Source organism: Theropithecus gelada, chromosome 1 (assembly GCF_003255815.1).
Source record: "Theropithecus gelada isolate Dixy chromosome 1, Tgel_1.0, whole genome shotgun sequence".
NCBI lineage: Eukaryota > Metazoa > Chordata > Mammalia > Primates > Cercopithecidae > Theropithecus > Theropithecus gelada.
The window spans coordinates 52,290,484-52,311,806 of record NC_037668.1 but is presented as its reverse complement, the minus strand read 5'-3'; the positions used below and the strand labels follow the sequence as shown (position 1 = coordinate 52,311,806).

The 21,323-nt window shown below is 36.9% G+C and overlaps 1 protein-coding gene across 4 annotated transcripts in view; it reads right to left on the bottom strand.

Annotated features, from left to right (window-relative positions):
• Positions 1-846: 846 nt before the first annotated feature.
• CLIC4 (chloride intracellular channel 4) overlaps positions 847-21,323 on the bottom strand; it is a 97,850-nt gene continuing 77,373 nt past the window's right edge. For all 4 annotated transcript variants that reach the window (XM_025365896.1, XM_025365890.1, XM_025365908.1 and 1 more), the window contains 3 exons: positions 15,192-15,298; positions 5,142-5,323; positions 847-4,413 (listed from right to left, as the gene is read on the bottom strand). In XM_025365896.1, coding sequence (XP_025221681.1) covers positions 4,249-4,413; positions 5,142-5,323; positions 15,192-15,298 — 454 coding nt within the window. In that variant the 3' untranslated portion in view covers positions 847-4,248. The remainder of the gene's footprint in view (positions 4,414-5,141; positions 5,324-15,191; positions 15,299-21,323) is intronic.

The window sequence follows — 21,323 nt, the reverse complement described above, 5'->3', positions numbered from 1 at the left end:
GAGACAAGGTCTTGCTGTGTTGCCCAGACTGGTCTTGAACTCCTGGCCTCATGTAATCCTCCCACCTTGGCCTCCCTAAGTGCTGGGATTACAGGTATGAGCCACCATGCTTGGCTAGCAATTGCACAGTTTGATTTGATCCTCAATCACTTAGGATCTTTATTCTTTTTTTAAAGTACTTTGTTTATTAGAATAGGTAATATATTTACCAATTTCTAAAAACTTAAAAGTATACCTTGATAATTTCCCACCTATTTACCTCAGGCACCCAATTCTCTTCCAGAAAAAAAAAAAAAAAACAATGTTACCAATTTCTCTATTGGCTTTCAAGGTGGTTACTATTTGTATATAGTAGTTATATTAAATTTTGTTCCTCAATCTTGCAACTAGAAATCCAGCTGAATTATTTTTAGTATTTGTAAATTATTTTGGATTTTATACACACACACACACACACACACACACACCATCACCATCATTACCTGCCAAGGGCAGTCATTTTGTTGCTTCTTTTCCATTCCTTATTCCTTTCACTGATGTTACTGCATTGGCTAGGATATCTCTAAATAAACTAGCTGTGAAAGTAGCTGGATAGTAGCTGTGATAGAGGGCAACCTTGTCTTATTCTTGACTTTAACGATATAGCTTCTATTTCATTTGCTATAGGTTCTCAATAAAAGTCTTTATCAGGTTAAAAAAAAAGTTACCTATTTTGCTAAGAATGAGTAACATGAATATTTTAATCAAGTTATTTTCTGTACCTATTGAAATGATCCTATGGTTTTTTTCCTTTAACGTATTAAATGTGCTGAATCACCCATAGAAAAAAAAGTAGTCTCAAAACACTTTTACCCCAAGTTGTTGTTTATTTTCATGAGGGGGTAAAAAAGAATCCTTTATGATAGTGAAAATATACTTTATTTTTAATACCATAGCTGCCAGCAATATACTGGTGTTGATGTTCCAAAGAGAAAAGAAAATACATGCATCCTATAATAAGCTTTCATTTGTCTGTTCCAGAAATTCTAAAGAAAATACTCCAATTCTGTTCAACATGATGGCTTGAGGAGTTGAAATTTTTCCATGATAAAAATATACTTTGTGTGGCCCAAACCTTGACTATTTATAAAGGATAGAGTTTTTAAAAGCCCACATATATCAATAATGAATGCTCCCCTCTCTTTGAATTAAATGCTTAATTCAAATTAATGCAAGAAATTGATGAATCATTAAATGATGAAATTTGTATCAAAATGTTCATGAAAAAATACATTTCGATTTCCTCTACATTTTTACTTTGTAGTTATTTTCTAAATGGGTTTAAGTACACAGAAATCAATGCTATCTACATGCAACTCCGGAGAGATTCAAAACACAACAGAAATAAAGTTAACGTGCCTAAATCCTAGAGTTGATCCACTTAGTGTAAGAATAAATGTCAGAAATCTCTTAATTGTATACAGATTGCTCAAGGATTTAAAGATAAATTGTGAAAGCCAAAATTACCAAGAAATAAAATCTTATTTGAATTTTATCATAAAAGTTAACAGTCCTAGTAAAAGACAACAGAACTGTACAGAATATCTGCATCTACATCAAAAAAAAGGGAAGTTTTATCAGCTAGAATAGAGAGCTTTCCAACTGTTGAATACAAAAATTTCTCAGAATCTCTTGGAAAACAGATCCATTCAGACTCCAATCTCCTCACTGAAGTAAAACACAAAAGGTGTTTAAATGAAGGGGAATGGATTCATTAGTTGTAAAAATAAAATCAGATTTTTCCATTATGTCAATTCATATACAGCATGACCTGTCTACTATGAAAACTTCTATGTCCCAAATTTCTCAAGATTTTAAACTATGCTCTTTCCACAAACATACAATGGGGTTAAAGCATGTTGCTGGATCATCCTTTTTACTAGCTAGCTTTTGTCCATTTACCAATTTCCATTTCATTTGACTAACTTCCCTGATAAAGTGGTATCTGTCTTTCTACAGAGAAAAATAATTCTGTCTTCATCAAAATCACAATAGACATGCCTTCCTCGAACATTTAGAGGGATGGCCAAGTGTAATCACTGGGTTAATAAAAACAGGAGAATATCCAAAATGAAAATATTTGAGTTTCAAAATGAATTTTCATCACCGTATTTTGAAGAATGGAGCTCTTTCCTCTGTTAGCCCTCCACCCTGCACCACTTGGTCCACTGTTCACTGGAAAGAACAAACCTTACTGCTCTTGAATCTTTTTTATACTTTAAGCTATGAGGCAAGTTTCAGTATCACCAGAATGAAAGCCAAGTTGCCACTATTTAAAAAGTAGGTGAAGAGTGATAATGCCTGCCTGTGTACTGGTGCAGATGGGACCCTTTCACCCACTAAAACCACTGCAAAATAATTTCTCAATAGATAACTGACTAGTGCTTCTTCCTTGAACCAGATAAATCATACAATATTTAATTACCAAAAAAAAAAAAAAAAAAAAAAGCGGGTACTCAAAACTTTTGATAAGCAATAAAGAGTTTTAAGAAAGGTATGGTAAAGAATCTCCCTAAGCCAAATGGATAGGACATGGAGATTTTCTTATCTTTCATACTAAGCTAATTAATGATAGGTTCAAAAAATGCAGGACACTTATAAAAAGCTGCTTCCATAAAGCCAGTGCTCACTAAATGTTAGCATATCAAAGTGGGAGAAACACTGCCCTTTTAAAGCAATAAACTTAAAATTTCAAGAAACAGCCTATGAGAAACAGCACTTCCTATACAAATTAGGTATAAAAAAATTACCAAAAATGTATTATAGTCACAATCACAGTCTTTGGAGTAGTACTTAGAAAGTCTGGTTTTGTTTTTGTCTTTTAAAAAAGAGTAAATACATAGCAAAGTTTTATTTTCGGCAAGTTCATCCTCCCTTGTTAGAGCACAAATAATTCCTGGTTTAGGACTTCAATTTTAAAAAACCCCAAAAAACAAAACAAAAACATGCAGAGTGCTAGTCCTCAACATGGCTATTGGAAAATTTAACTCCAGGAAATGCAATGAGTGAGATCAGGCAAAACTACAGTAAAGACACACTCACCATCACTATAACTTAGTCCCAAAGGAATGAACAATCCTCTGTGCAAGGTAAATGGGGTGAACTGAGAAAGTTGATGACCTGTGTTTTATCTTTTTTTTTATATAGGATGGATAATGCATTCTTTAGGTCATCTACATTAAATGTACTTTAGAAATAAAAATTCACTTGATATTTTGACAAACCGGCCCTTCATTCCTTAGGTTAATTTCTGTGTTAATTTTTACATTACTAATCATTGTACTGCTATAGCTAAATCAACTAAAAATCAGTTTATGTAGTGTTGCTCAAAAGATGTACAAATAGCAAGCTCTATGATTACCTAAAAACAAGCTTTTTAAAATAAAGAAAGCAATAATGTTCCAAATGAATGGCACAGGGCAAAACACATATAATAAACATATTTAGACAGAGTATCAGGTGCCCACCAATTTCTCTTATAAAGATAAAATGCTTGAGGAAGGTCTTGAGAAAACCCTCACTCCCTCTAAACTTTTAGCTTCTACATGGTGTCAGATGTTACAATTGGTATGAAGGATAAATACTTTTAGGCAAAAGTAAAAATCTATCTACAAAGCAATATAGCAAAATCTGTAGTGACTTTTGTAGAAAGCTGTCTTCTCTGGTGGTAATAGTCGTTAGTACATATCCTGGATAGACTAAATTGAAACAGTATTTCTGATACAGTAGCAATCCTTTCCTATACTTTTACTAAATATTACAAAATTCCGAAAAATACATAAATATTCCTTGTACCATGCATTATGCACCAGTTTGGGGCTGCCTGATAAAGTCGTGGCTACTATTTTAACAATTAAACATTGCACCTCAAAAGTTCTGCCATCTGTACACAGTGAATGGACACAACGTGAGGGCTCCTGAGAGATGGCAAGCTACCTCTAAAGTGAAAAGTTTGTGGTGGAGTGTCTCCAAATTAAAGAGAGGGGAACCCGGGTAGGGAAGATAGGCAGGGTAAAATGATTTTAAAATAATACTGCTTCGGAGTGTATATTTTAAGATAACTACTATACCTTGTCTATCCTTGATCCTAATCTTTAATAACTGCATGTTCGTGCAAAATACAATTTCTGCTCTGTAAGAAGGAGTAGCCTGTTAGGAAAGCATATTCTTAGGGGAAGACATGAAGACATCTCTTTTATGAACGCGATTTTACTTGGTGAGTCTTTTGGCTACATCACTATATGCTATTTCAACCTCCTTATCACTGGGACAGGTATTGGTGAACTCATCCCTACTGTATGCATTAGTTAGATATCTCCAGATGCCGGTCATGTCTTTTGGAATATCAAAGTTGCGATATTTTTTGGCCACCACCTGAAATACAAAGAGATCAAAAGTTAACAGACTTATTTTCCATGTCTTGCAAGCTAGACACATCTCAGATTTGGGAGCAAATAATTAATGCTCTAAATCTTTGAGAACTGCTTCTATTTGAAAAGAAGTCTGTCACCATCATTCTAACCAGAGTTTTAAATAATGACCAAGACTGCAAGCTACACCAGGGATTTAGAAGTGTGACAGTGACTGCAAATAACTGCCTTGGACACCCAGAAAGACAGCCAAGTATAATCACTGGAAAATACTTCACAACACACATACACTATTTTACATCTGTTTTTGTTATCGTAGGTCTTTATTTACAGCTAGTGCTTATTATTATTCTATTTAACAATGTGCCCAGCCCAGTGTCTCATATAATAAATGCTCAATACTTTTTGCCTTGAATAGAGAAAGCCAGGTGTGATCACAGAACAGAATTTGACAACAGAAGTCAGTGTGGCAAACTCCAATTCAAAGTCATGCATGATATCTTTGAATTTTTATGCAGTCACAGAAAAAAAATTCATCTTTCTTATATTCCTCAATTTTAAGACATAATTTTCCATTTAACTAACTCTAGGGTGTTTCAACTATTGCCTAAACAGCATTGAGTTAAACAACTAGTCATATAAGATCAGAAATGTTTTGAGCACAAAGGAAATGCCATGTTAGTAAATACAATACAAGGCAATGGCAATGCGACATCACCCCCTCAGACCTACCTTGACAATATGCAGTTTGGGCAGCAGGTTACAATCAGCTAATGTCATTTCATTGCCATCCAGAAATTTACGTGTAGAAAACTTAATGTCCTCCATACTATTTTCATCAATTTCATCAGGGAGAGGAGAATTCAGATATTCATCTAGTTTCTGCAGGGTTTTCAGGAGACCCCTCTCCAGTGCTTGGGGGGGATAAAAAAGGAAAAAGTGAGAATACTGTAAGAAGGAAAACCACTCAAGTCCGCATGTAGAAGCATGACTCTTTGAGTCAGTAACTGTTTAAAAGTGTTTACTCTGACACAAGGTACTGAGAACAATACAGACAAGGCCCCTGCTCTCCTAGAGCTTAATTATGTGATAGGGTGGGGGATGAAACAAGTTTGTTCAGGTAAAAGTATAAATAAGCATAATAATGTCAAACAGTGGTGTTTGTAAAAACTTGCTAACAACAGGCCGGGCGCGGTGGCTCACGCCTATAATCCCAGCACTTTGGGAGGCTGAGGCAGGCGGACCACGAGATTAGGAGATCGAGACCACGGTGAAACCCTGTCTCTACTAAAAATACAAAAATTTAGCCAGGTGTAGTGGCAGGTGCCTGTAGTCCCAGCTACTCGGGAGGCTGAGGCAGGAGAATGGCGTGAACCCAAGAGGCAGAGCCTGCAGTGAGCCAAGACAGGACCACTGCACTCCAGCCTGGGTGAAAGAGCGAGAATCCGTCTCAAAAAAAAAACTTGCTAACAACTACATGTCCCACACATGAACACAAATGCTCCAACACATTTGACATTTAAACTGGAAAAATGGATGAGAAAAGGCAAGCACATTAATTCAAATCTAGAGATTAAAAAATCTTAGAGACAGATTATTGCCCTCATTTTTAATTCCTGCTCCCCCAGGAATATTTTGATTTATCAGCAAGAAATGTGTTAAGAAATACCAATTCAAACAATCCAAACAGAAAACCTGGGATTTTCAAAACTGTCTTATAATTCACAGGAAGCCAAGAATAGCATTATCTTACACAAAAAACACAAAGGTCAAAGAGTTCAATTTTCAATACTGAACTGGGAGCCTCTTTAACCAAACAGATTAAGATGCTCTGATTGTCATGATTCAGATTGTCATGATTCTGATTGTCAAGATTCAGAAGAAAGGATAATAGAAGATCTGTCTGTTGTTATTCCGTATTTTTGATGGCATTCATTAACGTGGGACAGAGCACCACTGTATATCTGGAAAGTCAAGGTTAGTGGCCCTCAGCAGAAAGGGGGTGCGAATGTCATTAAAAATATGGAGTAACAACAGACAGACCTTCTATTATCCTTTCTTATCCTTTACTTCCAATCCACCTTCCCCCTCACTCTCAGAATAGATGAACTTACACAGATGACGGTGGTAACTGGTCACAAAAGAAAGTTAAATATCATGAGGTGGCAAACCATGTAGTTTTAAGTCTGAATTCAGTTGTGTCCTTTAAGGAAAAAGGTAAAGGCTTACATGCTGCATCTTAGATATTTTACCAGCAATGTACATATGTCCTAACCCCAAACCTCTTCTTCCAAATTGCAGCCACCCACTCAGCCTTTGGTCTCTTCATGGTAGTCCAGGTAACACATGGTAGTCTTAGTTAGGTAAGGGGCTACAGGCATAAAAAGGAATGAATAGATTTTAGGAGATAAAAACTAACAGAGTTCAGAAACCAAAGTGAATATGGAGAGAGGGGGGAAGATGCATTCGACAAAATATAATTGAGCCCCTACAACATGCCAAGTCTTATTCTAAGGATTGTTAAATTCACTGTTGAATAAAGCGTAATAGGTTCCTATCCTCAGAGAGTTTAGATCTTGGGGACAGAGGGTAGTATAGAGAAGCTGGTCAAGAAAGTAAAGACTCCCAGGGTGAATGCTGGTGTCAGTTACTGAACCATTTACCTTCCCAAGGAGAAACAGATTTAGGGGCTATGGAGATGAGTTCAGTTAACATGCTGAGTTTGAGGTGCCTGTAAGACATGTGAATAGAGATGTCCAATAGACAGACAAATACGGTTTCAAGTGTCACAAACTAAGCTGGAGTAATGTGTTTAGAAGTTATGAGAAAATAAATGAACACTGAAACCATGGAGTAAAGGATAAGTAGAAGGCCTAGAGAAAGCCCTAAGGAACATCATTTAAAGGATAGGTAGGAGGAAGAGCCTGTGGAGAAGACGGAGTTTCACCATGTTAGCCAGGCTAATCTCGAACTCCTGACCTGAAGTGATCCGCCTGCCCTCGTCCTCCCAAAGTGCTGGGATTACAGGCGTGAGTCACTGCAACCGGCCAGATTTTTGAATTTTTAAACAATCTTCCATTCCTGAGAAATCCAATGTGGTTGTATTACCTTTTGTTATGTTGCTAGATTTGGCATATTTTGTTTCAGACTTTTGTATCTATAGTTGAGAAAGATTGGCTTGAAATTGTCCTTTCTTTTGATGTTCTTATATGATTTTGGTATCAAGGCTCCCTGCCCTCAAAAAGCAAGTTAGAAAGTATTCCCTCTTTTTTGTTCCCTGGAAAAGTATATGCAAGTATGACCTTCCTTCCTCCAATGCTTGGAAGAGTTCAACAGTGAAGCCAAATTATAAGAAATTTAAACGATATAAGAATATTCACATACTTAATTCCTCCTTGTGTCAATTTTGTTACACTGTACTTTCTATAAATTTCTCCAATGTTTTCAAAATAATAAGCATAAATTTTTTCATAATATCCTCCAAAAATCACTTTAATGGAACATCTGTAGCAATCCTCCTTTTCATTCCTAATATTGGTTTTTGCTGTCTTCTCTCACTTTTCTTGATTTTCCTTGTCAAGGACTTATCAATTTTTTTTATTTGTTAGATTTTTCAAAGAACTAGCTTTTAGCTTCCTGGTTCAATGTCATGTTTGTTTTCTACTTCCTTATATTCTGTTCTTTAGTATTTCTAATTTTTACTTCACCAATATTGAGCTATTTTCTTTTCTAATATAGGCTTTTGGAAATATACAATTCCCTCTAAGCACGGTTTGAGCCATATCTCACAAATGTAGACATTCTGTATTTTCATCCCTTTATTCTTTTTCAATCTGTGGATTATTTAGAAATATGCTAGTTAATTTTCAAACATGTAGAAACTTTCTAGCTGTAGCTTTTGTTTTTTCATTTTTGAGACAAGGTTTGACTCCTGTCACCCAGTCTGGGGTGCAATGGCATGCTCTCGGCTCATTGCAACCTCCACCTCCTGGGCTCAAGCGATCCTCCCACCTCAGCCTCCTGAGTAGCTGGGACTATAGGCACATGCCACTGCACCTGTCAAGTTTTTTTATTTTTTGTAGACAGAGGGTTTAGCTATGTTGCCGAAGTTGGTCTTGAACTCCTGAGCTCAAGTGATCCATCTACCTCAGCCTGCCAAAGTGCTGGGATTACAGCCGTGAACCACTGTGCCCAGTTCTAGCTGTACTTTTGTTATTGATATCTATCATATTTTCTCTAATTGAGAAACATTCCACATGTTTTCAATTTTTTTGGAAAAATTTTTAGCTTTGTTTTATGGCCCAGCTTTACCATCAATTTTGTTCCATGTGCATTTGAAAAACAAAAGTATATTCTGAAGTACAGTGAGATATGTATATACATATATGAGATTAAATTTGTTCACTGTATTGTTCAATTTTGTCTTCTCATTGTTTTCCTTTTGCGGTTGGTTCTAACAGTTACTAAGGAGGTAAGTTAAGATCCCACTGTGACTGCGGATTAGTCTCTCTCTTTTAGTTCTGTCAGTTTGGCTTTTATTTTCAGGCTATTTGGTAACACAAGTTTAGAATTATTTTATCTTCCTGGTAGATTAACCTTTTTAAATCAGTCTGGAACATGTTTCATTATCTCATAATGCTTCTTTCCTTAAAATCTACTTGATCCAATGTCAGTGTGGCTTTGTCAGCTTTCTTTAGGTTAGTATTTACACTATTGCATTTTTAGCTTTCCTGGATCCACATTTCATTTATGTATGTGTTTTAGATAGATAGATAGATAGATAGATAGATAGATAGATAGATAGATAGAGTCTTGCACANAGATAGATAGATAGATAGATAGATAGATAGATAGATAGATAGATAGAGTCTTGCACATAAGCAACATTGTTTTTAATCCAGTTGGTAAACTTTGCTTTTTCTTTGGAATATTTAAATAATGTATATTCAATATCATTACTAAAAACTCTGGTTTAAATCTGCCATATACTTCTTATTTGTCCACCTGTTCTGTGTTCTTTTCTTCTCTCCTACCTTCCTATGGATTACATTTTTAAAAATTATTCCTCTATTTCCACCTCTATTAGCTTAATATACATCCTTTTCTAGTTTTTGTTTCCCTGACTCATTAAAGTTTAATTATAACTGTTGCCACTTCCAGGATAATACAAAGAACTTGGAACTCCATTAACCTCCTTTCTGTCCTATATGGTACTATTGTTATATATTTAATTCTACTTTTAAAAAATTAATTAGTTTATTTATTTATTTATAGACACAGTCTCATACTCTGTCACCCAGGCTGGAGTACAGTGGTGCAATCTCAGCTCACTGCAACCTCTGCCTCTGGGTTTCAAGTGAATCTCCCACCTCAGCTTCCTGAGTAGCTGGGATTACAGGTGTGCGCCACCACGCCTGGCTGATTTTTGTAGTTTTAGTAGAGATGGGGTTATGCCATGTTGGTCAGGCTGGTCTTGAACTCCTGGCTTCAAGCGATTCACCTGCCTTGGCCTCCCCAAGTGCTGGGATTACAGGCATAAGCCACTGTGCCTGACATGGTAATATTTTTTACTTAGGTAAATATCAAACAAATTAGGATGTGTTACCTAAGTGATAAGTGACAAGGTCAAAGATCTACCCACTTTATTATTAAATGATAATGCTAGCCATAGTCATGATCAAGTTAGCTTATTTCTTAGAGGAAACATAACCAGCAGAGGGCACTGGAACCCAGTAAAATGAAGTTGAGACATTAGCAGAGCTCAGCTGAAACTACAGAAGTGACAGAGAAACAAGCCACTTAAAAGATCAGAAACACAAAACAACAAACAAACTTTTACTAATTACATTCAGGCCAGCATAATGCATATAGTTAGCTGAAATGTAGTTTATAAATTAACAAGAGAATACAATGTGAGAAACAGCTAGGTCAGTAAGAATTCCAGGAAATGATGAAACACATTTTATGGTTATATTTAAAAGGAAAAGAGAAAAAGGAGAGAGCAGAATCTCAAGGTTGTAAAACAAGATTTAATATGCTTTTTATTAAAGGCAGTGAATGCATGGCCGGGCACGGTGGTTCACACCTGTAATCTCAGTACTTTGGGAAGCCAAGGCAGGCAGATCATCTGAGGTCAGCAGTTCAAGACCTGCCTGGCCAACATGATGAGACCTCGTATCTACTAAAAATACAAAACTTAGCCAGGCATGGTGGTGCACACCTATAGTCCCCGCTACTCAGGAGGCTGAGGCAGGAGAATCACTTGAACCCGGGAGGTGGAGGTTGCAGTGAGCCGAGATCATGCCAGTGCACTCCAACCTGGGCGACACAGCAAGACTCTCTCTTAAACAAAACAAACAAAAAACGACGACAAAAAAGCAGTGAATACAGAACAAGAACATATTAGAGTACAAGGACTAGTTCTTTGACCAGATTACAATGAATAGAATCAGTCCATGGGGAGGATAATGTTGCCTGAATTCAAACATTGAATTATTGTCTCAAATGCTATTTGAGTGTTTTGACAAGTTTTTGAGCAAATGTTTAACCTTGGACCTGCCGTAAATTAATGTTTTTCCTGAATTTTATATATATATATATAAATAAAATATCCTAAATTTACAAAGTTTATAACACATAGTATTCCTCAGTGCAAGGCACAGTTGTTCATGCCTGTAATCTCAGCACTTTGGGAGGCCAAGCTGGGTGGATTGCTTGAGTCGAGGGGGTCAAGACCAGCCTGGGAAACGTGGCGAAACCTTGTCTCATTTAAATACATTTTTAGAAGTCTAGCATAACATTACAATGACTCTTTTTTCTATAATTTTGGACTTAGCAAAGCACTTTTGATGAAGTTGAATTGCTATACCTGACTAGAGTGTTAGTAATTTTTCATAGTTAAGAATGTCATAACAAAGATATATTAATGAAAACAAAGAATGATGAATTACTTTGATACAATTATATTTATCAACGTAAGGTATGACCAATAAAACAAATGCAAACAGAGCTATCAAAAAGTACTAAATAGCACCATTCAATAAACTACAATACAGTTTTCAAGACTAATCATCACAAAGGAGTATGTAAAGATAAAGAAAATGCCAAAATTAACCACTAGAAGGCAGTAGCAAGCCATCACAAAGTAGCTCCCTGTCGGTAGATAATAAGTAGCACTATTATTCTCCAATACCCTTGATGTAGTAATGCTGGTATCTCTAAGAAGCTATTTTAAAAGCTCTCAAAAAATTATAAAGTGCAACAGAGCAACACAATCAGTTTAAAATTAATTATGAAAGTCAAAACACCCTTTTTTGTCTAAGAGAACACAGTAAAATTAGAAAGATTAACACACACCAGGGTCCAAAGTGTAGGGAAATGAATACTTTCATGTTTGTGGGAATATAAACTGGTATAGACTTTTAGAGAACAATTTGGCAAAATAGAGCAAAATTTAAAATGCACAAACTTCTTGAACTATTTGGAATCTAGCTCAAGGACATTGACCAGCAGCACTGTTTATTATAATGAAGAAAAAAAAAGAAAACTTGAGACAATCTAGATGTCTATCAACATGGAAATGGCTAAATGAAAATCCATATTATAAAATACAAAGAATTTCTAAAAATAGAGGTAGATCTATATTTTGATATAGTAACTGCATAATGTATGTACACAATACATATTTACAGAAATGTTTGCAAAATTACATAGAAAAAAAGGACATTAAATTGTTGAGGTCATGTAATACGATTAAAGAGGGGCAATTAAGTTTTATTAAATGTATTTCTATACCATTTTAACTTTTTCAGCAAGCATGTATTCTCTGTTGTTAAACGATTTGAATGAGCAAAATTCAAGGCAGAAAACATTAAATGTAACAAGAGCATTTCTGTTATCGAAAAACAAGATAATTTACAATGACTACAACAAAGACTAAAAATTATAAGCACTGACATGGATAAAACTATATTTTCAAGCTACCTACCACAGTCTTAATAAACGGTAACTTTATACAAACAAGTTTTAAGGCTAAGTTACACATCAATGGAAAACAGAAAAGAGGTAATGGGTATTTAAAGATAATTTATATACAATGCAGGCTTACTGCTACAATAATGCACAACCATCCTCTGACTTACAACACTTTTCCAGAGAGAAAGGCAGGAGTTGTGGGGAGAGGAGAAGGGAGAGGATCCTGAATAAAAAGGAACTAATCAGGACCTCTAGATTCCTTGCCTCCATCTAAAAATAGGAATTTGGACATCATGAAAGTATTATAAATACCAATGACTAGTTACAGTTGGGACCTTGGCCAATTACATAAATTAATACCACCACAGAACTTAAAAAAAAAAGTAGGAGATCTAGGGACAGGTCATGCTTAACACATCCCCACAAAAGAAATTACCCATGAACTTCTCTTTGAATGCCTAAATGGTTACATAAACTTTTACTCCCAATCAACTTGAACATGTTACCAAAATAATTATATATGTGTTATCTATCATCAGTGTCTCCTTTATTCTTTACATTTTACTTTTTACTTCGTACTCCAACCTAACCACTAGTCCATTTCAGTTTCACTAGCCCAAAACTGTAGCATTCAGGCATCAAATCCCTGACTTAGAATTAAGTCCTCAAAGGTTTAAAATTGTCTAAACATATTGGATTTTGAAAATATTTAATAGGTGGTAAAACTAATCAGACTTGTCTACTCTGATTTACACCATGTAAAATGACAAATCCATCTCTGTGTGAATTGTCAGCATTTGGGTGGGGGTTGGGGGAAATAAAAAGGTGAATCACTAATTTCCTAGGATTACTAAAGCCTTTTGATTGCACTAAACAGATGTGAGACCTGCAGCAAACATACATAAGGAGGGCCCATTAAGCTCCAAAGTGATTTGAAATATTGTTTTCTAAAGTATCATGGCCTCAACAGGTCCCTGTGGAGAGAAGTTGCTTGGCAACTGGAACTTTTATTTTCCAGTAGGTAATTCAATATAAAGCCTTCTAGATTATGTACCATGTATTATATTATGTTGTTTGTTCTTATTAGTTACAGCACTCTGAGGACATGAAGAGTAGGTGGCTACTTAAGATAGTAACAAATTAATAGGGAAAAAATAGAATACAAAGTTGTACTTAAATGAGTCACTTTCTAACCTTTTTATTCCCCCTCCACCCCGCCCCATCCTCATCCCTCAAAGCAGAAGCAAACACATTTTATTCCTTTCTCCTCCCCACCAAGTGTCAGAAGAATTTTAACCACCCTCCAACTCCCAAAAAACCACACAGAAAAATACAAACATAACTGTATAAGATTGTTCCAAGAAGTATGCAGCAGGAACATCTGGGTATAAAAGGGTAATTTTATGAAAAGAACAGTTAGCTTGCATGAAGGAAGGGCAGAACAGGAAAGACACTGTCTGTGGAAAGGAGGGGCTCCAACATAACCACTTACTTAATGTATAAATTGCTTAGACAGAAACATTAGTCAGGAAAAAAAAAAAAAAGCCAATTACTAAAGAAAATTGCTTCCAAACCATGGCAGCTACCGCAATACATTATTAACAGATACAAGCCAGACCTAAGCACTAACATTTTTCCCTTTTTTCCCTTCACTGTAGAAAAACATTTCATGCAGTATTATTCCAAAAATCAAGAGCAAAAAACATTGGAATTCAATACTATTATTATAAAGTGCTGCAATTTTAAAATTTAGTAATAAAAAATAGCCTGAATAGCTTGGGAATTTGCCTACTGAAATAACATAAGGAAATTAGGAAGTATTTCACTTTTTTATACGATATTTATTCTTGTTTAACTAGCACTGACATTTTCCCCTTTGGTATTCTTGTTCCTTTGCTGACATAAACTTCTCAAAAGAACCCCACTCAAGCTAGGAAACTATCTGAAACTATGATAAATATTTTTAGGAGCTAGCATTTTTGGTTATTGGGTTACTTTCAAATAAACACTAATGTGTGCTACACAGTTTTCCCCAGAAGAGAAGAACTATGCTTAACATCCTGAAGAGAAGAGAAAATGAAATTACTGAATGCTGTAGTTAAGACAAGGTTCATTGAATGGAACCTCTTGCAAAGAGACCTCCCTACACTATACATCCATTTGGTAAATAAGATAATAAAAATAGTGTCCTTTAATAAATAAAAGAAAATTGTATCTGTACTACACCTAAACAATTCTCACCATGAAAACATGACTTGAAAATAAAATTCCAGCTTGAAGATGCAGATAAATTTGGAAGGATAGTATGTCTAATTATCCTCTTAGAGCAACTCCAAAAATTGCTCTTTAAGGGTAATTAGCAAAAACAACAACAACAACAAAACCCTCAGACTGACTTTAGGCTGCAGGCACTCAACAATAAACATTTAGTTTTAATTTAAATTCAGCTCGACCAATCTATGCTAACCACCACAACCACACAATCCACTGTTTCTGATGCACCATTAATTCTTTGCCTAGCTCCCCTCACAGTAACTTCTCAAAATAATATGAGATCAACTTCATTCAAGAAGCATTTTATCACACACTTAACTATATACTGTGCTACTAGCTAGAAACATGGAAAACAGCAACATAGGGACTTACTCCAGTTTATCATCCAATTTCTGACCAACCCTGAAAGACAGTTTTTATTACTTACGGGAATGGCTGGACTCTAAAGTATTCATTTATAATCACTGTCATAGTAACAGCTTGTTGTTGTATGGGGTTTTTTTTGCAGTGTTAATTCAATTTTTTGTTTTTTACCTTCATTAGCCTCTGGCCTTGAATTCTTGATATATGCAGAGAATTTGGCAAAGATGTCCATTCCAGCAGTATTTGATTCTGGGTGTTTTGGTGAAAGCTTTAAGTACCTAAACAGAAAAAGTGATACAGATTACAGATCCTTCAAATATGAATTAGCATAAGTTCTCTCAAACCACCGTGCTAGCAGTTACTAGACGTCTTTTAATAGTTATTACTATAAGAAATACCATCATTTGTTTTCTATGGTATTTTTAAAAAGTGTTTTTTCCTTAGGAGACAAAGCTCTGATGTTTTTGTTCACATATTAATATTCTTGGCAACCACAGGGCATGTGCACTCCACCTCCATCTGATAAATTAGAATGCTGGGGAAACAGTTGACTTGTTCAGAGATTTGTGCCAGGCCAACGGGAGTCTTGGAATGAGATTGCTAGAGCAGTGTTGTCCAAGAGAACTTTCTGTGATGATGAAAATGTTCTCTCTCTTCATTGTCCAATACAGTAGCCACTAGTGTCATGTACCTATTTGAATATGAATTTAAATTAATCACAAATAAAATTAAAACTTCACTTCCTCAGTTGCACTAGTCACATTTCAAGTGCTCAGCAGTCACCAGACAGCACAGCTCACGTGCCTTCTCAAACAGCAGTGCCAACCAGATCCTTAGTATGCCCTGCACTAAACCAGCCAGAGAACCCCAAAGGCAGGAAAAGCGCCTAGGCTGGTCAAGCATCATGATCATCCATAGCAGGTTAAGCACAAAAACAGTAGGAGGCGGATCAACCGCTTAAAACCTACACCTGGGATTTCCCAAAACCTCACTTATATTACACATTCCCTAGAATATTTATGAGGGTAGCACTGAACAACAAAAAACTAAGATGTCAGAAAGCACGCTGACAAGTGTTCTATTGTGTTGTCACATTTTTCTACTTTTAGGACAGACATAATACACCAGCTTTCTAAAACACACACACAAATACATTTTTCACATGTTTAGATTCAAAACACACATACTCTGTGTATATTTCTTCTTCAAACTGGAAAATATATGAAAAGGCTCAATTATTCATCTTCCCCTTAGCAGGACTCATGTCAGCCCCAGGAGTCAGGGCTAGAAGAATTCAGATTCTTAGCCCCATATTAGGGAAGATTAATCAGCTTGAAGGTCCTGCAAAACGTCACTAGAAAATGGACTTGGGAGCAATAAGACTTTAGAAAGAACCTTACAGTGTACTAATTATTTCAATTCATTTATTTGGACAGATTGTCTTGCCAGCTTTCTTTAAAAACGAAGGGGATATAGTTTTCGAAATTTAGTTCAGTTGCAAGTTGTGTTTCAGCTTTTATATTCATGTATCTTCTATTTACTATTTTGGATTCAGGAAGAGATGTATCTTCTAAGTATTGGGCAGAGTACTATATTGGCAAGGAAGATGTAAAACATCTATGAACACCTATATGCTCAAGACATCTTTCTTTTTAATAGGTCTACCTAGTCTCTAGATAGCTCTCATTTTTTAAGCTTAAAGATTTATCTTATAAACACAATTATTTACATAAAGAGTTTTTCTATAAAAATTACAGTGAGTTTCACCTGAATTTAGATATCTATATCTATCTAGACATACATTAACCGCACATCCCCAACTATAGAACCCTTTACCCTCTCCATTTTCTTTGTTTCTGCCTGAGCAGAAACAGTTAATCACAGATCCACCATCCCTGGATTTCCTCTGACTATAAAAACAAGCCTCCAGTTTAAATGTTTGTACTGCTTGTAATACAGGACCATCACTGACTCATTTCAAACAAAAAACAGCGCAGTGAACATAGTGCCTTTTCAATACATCTATGTCTTCCTGTAGCCAAGTTGCCCAAATTCTCCTTTTCCCCAACCACTATTTAGCTGTACCTATTTGCACTAATGAAGTAAGCCTCACAGTTCTCAAAATAATTTACAGGAAAAGGCAGGCTTGAATTACAGATCATTTATATATTCATCATTCATATATACAGTGTAATTCTTACAACATGCCCTGTTGTCCCTCTGAGATGAATTACTAATTTTGTGTGTGTGTGTGTGTGTGTGTGTGTGTGAGAGAGAGAGAGAGAGAGAAAGAGAAAGAGAGAGAGAGAGAGAGAGAGAGAGAGAGACAGGGTCTCCCTCTGTCACCCAGGGTGGAGTGCAGTGGCAGGAGCAGCCTCAACCTCCTGGACTCAAGCAATCCTCCCACCTTGGCCTCCTGAGTAGCTGGGACTACAGGCATGTGCCACCACACTTGGCTAGCTTTTTGTATTTGTTGTAGAGATGCGGTTTCACCATGTTGCCCAGGCTAGTGTTGAACTCCTGGGCTCAAGTGATCCTCCTGCCTCAGCCTCCCAAAGTGCTGGGATTACAGGCCTGAGTCACTGCACCCAGCCTGTACTATTAATTTAATGCACAGAATAGTACAGCTATAAGAGAATGTTCACCTCAGATCTCTCATTTAACCTAAAAGGAAATTATGTTCCAGAAAGTTTACACACTTGGCCCCCAAATCACTCAGCTAATTAAAAGTATTGACAAACTAGGCCAGGCACGGTGACTCACGCCGATAATCCCAGCACTTTGGGAAGCCAAGGCGGGTGGATCAATTGAGGTCAGGAGCTCAAGACCAGCCTGGCCAACATGGCGAAATCCTGTCTCTACTAAAAATACAAAAATTAGCCAGGCATGATGGCGGGCGCCTGTAATCCCAGCTTCTTGGGAGTCTGAGGCAGAAGAATTGCCTGAGACCAGGAAGCAGAGGTTGCAGTGAGCAGAGATCGCGCCACTGCACTCAGCCCGGGCGACAAAGCGAGACTCCATCTCAAAAAAAAAGTATTGACGAACTAAAACTGAAATCTCCTGTCCCCAGGTCTAGTGTTTTTGTTTGTTTGTTTGTTTCTATTATAGATCAGATTTTCTCTAAAAGATAAATCAAATTCTAAACCAGTAGGTTCAAAATCAACTTTTTTCCATCTTCCCCAAACTTTACATTGTAATTTATGGATTATTATTAGCTTTAGCAAATAGCTTGATCAAGCAATGGTTTTCAATTATTGTGAGAACTCATTTTAACATTTAGCAAAATGGAGGCAAGTAATAAAAGACCAAGTATCAATGACAGAATAGACATGAGCACCCAGGGTATTTAGACTTTCAGATTAGTCCTTAATTCTGCTTACATCACAGACTTTTAATAGTAGACTAGCTGGCTGGGCGCAGTGGCTCACGCCTGTAATCCCACTACTTTGGGAGGCCAAGGTGGGCGGATCACAAGGTCAGGAGTTTGAGACCAGCCTGGCCAACAGAGTGAAACCCTGTCTCTACTAAAAATACAAAAATTACCCGGGCATGGTGGCATATACCTGTAGTCCCAGCCACTTGGGAGGCTGAGGCAGAAGAATCGCTTGAACCCGGGAGGTAGAGGATGCAGTGAGCCGAGATCGCCCCACTGCATACCAGCCCGGGTGATAGTGTGAGACTTTGTCTCAGGAAAAAAAAAAAAGGTAGACTAGCTAAGAATGTTTCTATGCTTTTAGGAAAGATCTCAGGCATTTTCTCCTTTCTGGTGTAAATGTAAAAATGAAGGCTGATTAGCCTTGTAAATTCCTTTTTTGTATGTCTTTCTCTCTCTCTTTTTTTTTTTTGAGACAGAGTTTTGTTCATATTGCCCAGGCTAGAGTACAGTGGCACAATCTCAGCTCACTGCAACCTCCTCCTTCCAGTTTCAAGCGATTCTCCCAAGCCTCCCAAGTCGCTGGGATTACAGGCACCCACCACCACGTCCAGCTAATATTTTTTGTATTTTTAGTAGAGACAGGGTTTCACCATGTTGGTCAGGCTGGTCTCAAACTGCTGACCTCATGATCCACCGTGCCCAGACTGTATGTCTCATTTTTTAAAAAGGCTTAATAACATTTTATAGCATGCTGCTCCAAATTTATCTAGCTTCCTCCTATTTTATCTTTTTATCAGTAAGTTAGCTAAGTATCTAGGCTGTTTCAGTTAAAAATCCAAGTTTCAAAGTTTTTTAGCAAAGTGGTTTCTTCATTCAAGCAAGAACTAAAAAATATACACAAAAATACTTTCCCTGGGAAAGTTCACTTTAAAATCTATAGTCACATACACCAGTAAAAGTTATTTAATTTGAGCTTTTCATTAGCCTCTCAATGTTAAGCAACTCTAGAGTAGACAATTGCCTGTATTTATATATTGTCATGATTAAATCAGGAAGTGTTCACAAAAAACCACTCAGTTCTCAGTACATCACATGCCAAAAACATATAATTAGAAATGCCAGATTCCAGTCTACCAGCTTGCACAATTCTTCTCCCTTTTCTCCTCATCCTATTTAGAAACAAAGTCTTATAAGCAGAGCCTGAAGAAGACTAGCAATAAAGACCTGCGACCTCCTTGTTCTGAAAGGAAAAGGCAGTGAGACAGAATGGTCCCTGGGTGCGCCCTAGAACAATATAGCACAACAGAGGAAAGGAAAATAAATGCAGCTTGTGATCCCAGAAACCCTTCCTCCTCCCACTCATCCCCTAGAAACAATTCTGCATGATGAAAATTATGCTAATTAATTAGCATTTCACATTCTGGGTCCATAGAGCCCACTAAAAAGAAGGCATTCCCACTTCAAACATGCTGTTTCAATGCATACAAATAAAAATTCATCAGAACAATTAAGATTCACCTCCTTTTTCAAAGAATTTACTGAATTAAGTAAGGGCGGGCACTGTGGCTCACACCTGTAATCCCAGCACTTTGGGAGGCCAAGGTGGTCGGATCACTTGAAGTCAGGAGTTCCAAACCAGCCTGGCCAACATTGTGAAACCCTGTCTCTACTAAAAATACAAAAATTAGCCGGGCATGGTGGTGCACACCTGTAATCCCAGCTACTCGGGAGGCTGAGGCAGGAGAATCGCTTCAACTTGGGAGGCAGAGGTTGCAGTGAGCCAAGAAGGCACCACTGCACTTCAACCTGGGCAACACAGCAAGGTTCTGTCTCCAAACAAACAAACAAAAAAGAATTCATTGAATTAAGTTTAATAACCACCTTTGGTCCCACTTGCTCATAGTCAAGTAAACTATCTTTGATTTCTCTCCTACCTTTCCTCTAAACTTGGGCTAGCTTTCAATTTTGTACTCATTAAAGCACAATCCCAATTAAAGACTTAACATTTTCCTTCTTTCACAAAAGCCAAACCCAATAAAATGAGAAGCAGAAAGCACAGAACAGATGAAACACAGATTTCTGAAGTCATATTGATATGGTTTCAAAAGTATCCCTGCTCTGCTACCATTAACTGTGAAACCTTGGACAAATTATTTGGATTACATCTTCAGTTTCTTCACAAAGTCTTTGTGAGGATTAACAGAGATAATCCACAAAATAACCCACAAAGCACAATGCATGACGCATAATTAGCACTTGAGTGTTATTAATAACAGCACCGGGATAAGCAACATCAAAAACAATCCTTGGTCAGGCACGGTGGCTCACGCCCGTAATCCCAGCACTTTGGGAGGCTGAGGCAGGCAGATGGCTTGACCCCAGGAGTTCAAAACCACAGCTTGGGTAACATGGCGAGACCCTGTTCTCAGACACCAATTGAAAGTGATCTTACTCTCTACAAAAAAATACAAACATTAGCTGGGCTTGATGATGTGCACCTGTAGTCCCAGCTACTCAAGAGGCTGAGAGAGGAAGATTATGAGCCTGGGAGGTGGAGGCTACCGTGAGGTAAGATTACACCACTGCATTCCAGTCTGGGTGGACACAGCAAGGAGCAAGACCCTGTCTCTAAACAAAAACAAAACAAAACAAAACAAAAAACAAAGTAGTAGTAAAAATTTTTACCCCTACAGGGGATTTGGCACATTGTGAACATTTATAACACAAAGATTCCCATGTATTTAAACTGAATGAAAAAGACCATCTCTGGTTACAGTGTTTCTATGAATATGCTCAAATATAATGGGGCTGGAATTTTTATATAAAAAAGCAATATGAAAATGTTTATTTTCAAGGTCCAATTTAAAGCGATGATGTCTTACAGGGCATTACATGCTAAGAATCCAGAATATTCCGTATTAACTCTA